Consider the following 6000-nt stretch of genomic DNA (forward strand, 5'->3'; position numbering starts at 1 on the left):
TGTTGTCTTTCCCACCTGTTTCTTTTGGGAGGTCTCAGGTGTCTGTCTTGGGACGACTCATTCTTGGTCTATGATGCAATATCCTTTTTCACTGTTGAAAGTTAAGACAGGAACAAATACGAACATCCAAGTTAAAGTGAGATTTATTTCAATCCACCAATCAATCAATCTTTATGTGACGGGTGCAGGAACCCAGGAACCGTTGCAGCTGTTTCCGGGACTCGGGGATGGGCCCGGAGGTGACGGCAGAGACCTTGGAGGGGTCCATCTCCACACTGCCTTGACCGATAATGTATCCCAGGAAAGAGACGGAGGTAGCATGGAATTCATACTTCTCGGCCTTGACAATCAGCGAGTTCTCCAGCAGGCGTTGGAGGACGGCCTGGACATGATGCACGTGTTCCTCCTCGGAACGGGAGAAGATCAGGATGTCGTCCAGGTAGACAAACACAGTCTTGTTGAGCATGTCTCTCAAAATGTCATTAATGAGTGCCTGGAATACGGCCGGGGCATTAGTAAGGCCGAAAGGCATGACCAGGTACTCATAGTGTCCAGTGGGTGTGTTGAAGGCGGTCTTCCACTCGTCCCCCTCCCGGATCCGGACTAGGTGGTAGGCATTGCGGAGATCCAACTTGGTGAAGACCATGGCCCCCTGAAGCAGCTCAAAGGCTGAAGCGATGAGTGGGAGAGGGTATCGATTCTTGACCGTGATCTCATTGAGGCCCCTGTAGTCGATGCAGGGCCTCAGGGACCTGTCCTTTTTCTCCACAAAGAAGAACCCTGCCCCAGCAGGCGATGAGGAGGGACGGATAATCCCGGTAGCCAGAGCGTCATTAATGTAGACCTCCATGGCCTCTCTTTCTGGCGCAGACAGTGAGTAGAGACGACCCTTGGGAGGCGTGGTGCCGGGCTGAAGGTCTATGGCGCAGTCGTAGTGTCGATGAGGGGGCAGGGAGGTAGCCTTAGCCTTGCTGAACACCTCCCGGAAGTCATGGTACTCGGAGGGTACCGCAGACAGGTCGGGGGCCGGAATGGATTCGACTGATAGTAGAGGCGCGGCAGCTTGATTAAGGCAGACCTGGTGACAGGAGGAACTCCACCCCAGAATGGAACCCGTCGCCCAGTCAATGTGGGGATTGTGACGACGGAGCCAGGGGTAACCAAGGATGAGTGGGAGGTGAGGTGACTTCAGGACGTGGAATTGTATGGTCTCGTGGTGGTTGCCCGACAGAAGCATGTGGATGGGCGTGGTCTGGTGAGTGACAGTCCCTAGGAGATGGCCATCCAGGGCGCTGGCAGGAACTGAATGTGGTAACGGAACCCGGTCGATACCCAGCTGGACAGCAAGCTCCTCATCGATCAGGCTGACATCAGCCCCGGAGTCTATGAAGGTGGCGAGGGTGTGAGAGCCCCCCGCCAACAGAAGCCGGACGTGAAACAATGGCCGTGGGCAGGGGGCAGAGTCTTGAGTCCGGCTCAGCAGTACGCCCCCGTCTACTGCTGAGCCCTCCCCTTTTACTGGGCAATGAGAGACAAAGTGCCCAGCCTATCCGCAGTAGAGACAGAGGTTCCCCTGTTGTCATCGCTCTCGCTCCGCAGGAGTCAGGCTGGTGCGTCCCACCTGCAGATGCGGGCCCTGTGAGAAGGTTGGAGGCGGCTGGAGATCCTCGCAGGCGGGCAGACGACCGGTGCGCCGCCTCTCCCTGGCGTAGCTCTCTTCTCCTTGCCTGGATGCGCCCGTCCAGCCTAGAAGTCAGCTTGATGAGTCCATCAAGGGAGGGCGGAAGATCAAAGGGAACCAACGCATCCTTTATGTATGGCGCTAGCCCATTGAGGAAGGCGTCGCACTGGGCTGCTGGGTTCCAGTGACTAAGCCGGGCCCGGGTATGGAAGTCGATAGCGTAGTCAGCAATGGGCCGACTTCCCTGCTTCACGCTCATGAGTCCCCCGGTGGCATCCGGGCCCAGAGAAACAGGCCCAAAAACCTTACGAAGTTCCGCAGAGAAGGCCTGGAAAGAGGAACAGGCCGGCGTGCCCCTCTCCCACTCTGCCGTTCCCCACAGGCGTGCTCTGCCAGTCAGGTGATTGATGGTAAAGGCGACCTTCGCTGCCTCCGAGGCGAAGGTGTAGGGCTGCAGAGCAAACAGGATTGAACAGTTCGTGAGGAACGGATTGCAGCCCTCTGGGTCCCCAGAATAACGCTCTGGGGTTCCCACCCGGGGCTCTGGAGCAGTGCCTGGTGGGGGAGCAGGAACAGGAGCGGCCGGTTGTGACACTGAGACCACCAGCTGTTGGACCTGGGTGGCTACTGACATTAATGCCCGCTCCAGGACCGAGGCTGTCTGCCGAGCCTCCGCAGCATTGGAGGCTAGCTTGGCCTTGAATTGTTGGAGCCTTCCCTCCACTTGGTCCAAACGAGACTGAGGTGGTGACGAGTGTGCTGGGTCCATGTAGGGCCAGATTGTACTGTGACGGGTGCAGTTTGGACCCAAATGCAGCACTCTGGAAAGCTGGACCGTAGTAATGCCTTTTATTAACACACGGGCAAACAGGAACTCAGGCAGACAACGAAACACAGGAAATAGTCCGTTCTTCAGGCTCCGGGCCCACACAAAGTCTATGGGTTGCAGGCTCGGGGAGTGGGACGAGCAGCAGCGAAGTCGGGGCCGGGCGGAGAAGTCTAAACCAGGTGAGGAGACAGGAACCAGAGACGCTGAGGCAGAAGTCGTAGTCAGGGGCAGAAAGCAGGTAGGTTGTCCGGGGAACAGGCAAGGCAGGCAGAACGAAGACAGGCAGGGTCGGTAACGGGTAATCCGGCAGGGAAACAATGCTGGAAAGTCTCGCATGAAAGCAGAAGAACAATCTGGCACTGAGTGAGTGTGAGGCTGGAGAATATATACACTGGTAGGTGAGCTGATTGATGAGTGAGGGCAGGTGTGTGATCAGTGACTGAGAGCAGGTGTGTGATCAGTGACTGAGAGCAGGTGTGGTGATCAGAGGGTGTGTTGTGAGCAGGGCAGTGGAAAAGTACTGGGACAGGAGGGAACTGGGGAAAAGGGGCTGTGACACTTTATTCATATACCGTCTGTTACATTCTAAATTGTTTTGAGGCACTTCACAGAATCCCAGGGCCTGACCCTAACTAGCAACAGTGGCAGGAAAACCTCCCCTTTAACAGGAAGAAACTGTTGCAAATCTACTTCGTAGGTTCAGACCGTGAAACGACCAGAGAATCCGTGATCTTCAGTAAAAAGTTTATTAGACACATTTGTGGGCATTTTCACAATACGAGAGAAACATTCTCCGTCTGCCAACAGATAAAAAAAAGTGCTGGACCTTTTTGGGTGTTGGTTTATATTCAGCAGAAAAGTTAGCAACAGTGCTCAAATGGTCATATGATTAACTGATGACGCCATCTTATTACCTTGTATGATTATGTTCTATGTAAGTTCCGGTACCTCATGAGCCAATCACAAAGTGGCACCAAGAAGTGTGATTAAATGCCTGCACGTACGCACATTATTCAGTATATGCATAAGTCAGTTCTAGTGATTCAAAGTTACATGATAAACTTGTGCTACACAGTAAGTTTCACAGTAGATTTCATAGTAAATTTCCACAAAACCTTAAACAGGAATTTCATGAATATTTTAATAGGTTACAATTCAATTTCCCTGCGGGGATGAATAAAGTACATCTTAATCTTAATAAGGTAACTAACAGCAGACCTTTATATGTAAAACATGATTTGACTGTAGGTTTCCACTTTTCTATTGGCTCCAGTCAGATCAACAGTGATGCTTCACATGTTTGATTCTATGCAAATTCAGAGTTCTTTTTTGTTCCTCAGCTATAAAACCATCACATCAGACTGTCAGTGGAGTTCTCTGCACCTGACTTTCACCATTAACCATGTTCTCTGCAGCTCTGCTGCTGCTGTTGGCAGCTGGATGTGAGTCTCTTTCTGTGGATTTGTCAAAGTCAGCAGTTGATCTGTTTGAGTGTGATTTTATAATCAGCATTTTCTTTGTTGTTTCACAGGTGTGAAGTGTGAACAGTTGACACAGCCAGCCTCTGTGACTGTGCAGCCAGGTCAGAGTCTGACAATCACCTGTCAGGTCTCTTATTCTGTTAGCAGCTACTGGACAGGCTGGATCAGACAGCCTGCAGGGAAAGGACTGGAGTGGATTGGAAATGGTGTTGGATCTAGCACATATTATAAAGCTTCCCTGAAGAACAAGTTCAGCATCAGTTTAGACTCTTCCAGCAACACAGTGACTCTAAATGGAGTGAATGTGCAGCCTGAAGACACTGCTGTGTATTACTGTGCCAGATACACAATAACACAAAGCATCAGTGGAGCTGAACAAAAACCCCTCAGAGCATCAACACAACATCACCAGAGGGGGCGCTGTCATACCAGGAATGAATCATGACAACAACATTGAGGCAGAAATTTTGAGAAGAATGTTGGAGCACAAGATTTTTACCTCAGAATTTAAATTAAATATAAAACCTGTAGGAAACTTTCAATGTTTTTTGTAGTAAAAAAGAACTACAAAATAAGAAAACCTTTTTGGATTCCTTTTACACGAATATATAAATACCAAATGACCTAAAATATATATGATGACTGATTTTGTTGAATGCTGAACGTCTGATCTCATTATGATACAATTGAATTTCACATGCATTTAAAATTGTTTCATAAGGATAATGCAGCAACAATATATTTGTTTCTCTGTAATTTCAATTATCTCAACAGTTAATTTCAACTTTCACCCAAAATAAAAGCACACACACAGAACCCGTTTTTTTTTTTTTTTTTTAAAGAGATCAGTGTTTAATATTGTTACTCAAACATTCATGATCAATTGATGACTCATGGAAAAAAAATGTGTAATTATAAAAATCGATTAAATGATGTCACAAATTCATTGAAAATCCCTGATCTCATGATTCTCCCTTTAGACATTTTTTTGTATCGTAAAATTGATATTTAGCCGGATGAGAACTGCTGAGTGTGAAGTGTGGGGAGCTCACATCATCCAAAGAGGAGGAGGCATCACAATCAAATCCAGTTGTTTACTGAGGAGGAGTCGATGCAAAACTCAGATGTGTTCCACGTCTACTTATGTGAGAGCAGAGAGGAGGACAGAGAAGAGGAGACACACAGTTGATCATCATGGACTGTAGGACAGGACTGCTGCTTCTAACTATCTGCTGGGCAGGTGAAGATCTTCACTCATCCTGGTTGTTGACAGACTATGATTTTTGTCATCAGCTGATTAACTTGATGTTTCATCTTCTAAACAGGTGTTGATGCTCAGACTCTGACCCAGTCTGAACCAGTGGTTAAAAGACCTGGAGAATCTCACACACTGACCTGTTCAGCCTCTGGATTCACTTTCAGCAGCTATGGGATGCACTGGGTCAGACAGGCTCCTGGAAAAGGACTGGAGTGGATCAGTCTCATTTACTATGATGGCAGCAACAAGTACTACTCTGAGTCAGTCAAAGGCCGGTTTCTCATCTCCAGAGACAACAACAGAGCACAGCTGAATCTGCAGATGAACAGCCTGAAGACTGAAGATTCTGCTGTTTATTATTGTGCTCGATGGTCACAGTGACTGAAGTCAGTTCAGCAGCTGTACAAAAACACACACTTCTCATATTTACTGCTGTGAAGAGCAGAAGTGAACACTGAACACTGTCTTTATTTTATTATGAATGCCTTTTAAATTGTTAATGACCTCACTTTAAAATGTTATTTTAAATTATTTTACAACTGCTTTTGACCAAAAAAAATGCAAAGTGCCAACATGACTAATTTGTAATTTTCCCTGAAAGTCATCTTCTTTGAAATGGAACATTTATTAATTGTCATTGATCCACCATCACTCTCTCCAACTGTTTTTAACTGCAATGCTCCAATATTTTTTCACAAACAATTAACCTCAGGTAATCTATCTTCTCTACCCAAAGGATTTAAAAATGGAC

At 47.9% G+C, this 6000-nt stretch overlaps 2 gene segments (V, D, J or C); both read left to right on the top strand.

The window, feature by feature from the left end:
- The first annotated feature begins 3841 nt into the window (after nt 1-3841).
- Nucleotides 3842-4451, top strand: LOC101073514 (immunoglobulin heavy variable 3-23-like). The segment is given in 2 exon segments: nt 3842-3952; nt 4042-4451. Coding segments are annotated over 2 exon segments (435 nt in total).
- Nucleotides 4452-5185: 734 nt separating this feature from the next.
- On the top strand, nt 5186-5632 carry LOC115250068 (immunoglobulin heavy variable 3-33-like). The segment is given in 2 exon segments: nt 5186-5231; nt 5317-5632. Coding segments are annotated over 2 exon segments (360 nt in total).
- The last annotated feature ends 368 nt before the right edge of the window (nt 5633-6000 follow it).

This window comes from Takifugu rubripes, chromosome 5 (assembly GCF_901000725.2).
Source record: "Takifugu rubripes chromosome 5, fTakRub1.2, whole genome shotgun sequence".
NCBI classification, from domain to species: domain Eukaryota; kingdom Metazoa; phylum Chordata; class Actinopteri; order Tetraodontiformes; family Tetraodontidae; genus Takifugu; species Takifugu rubripes.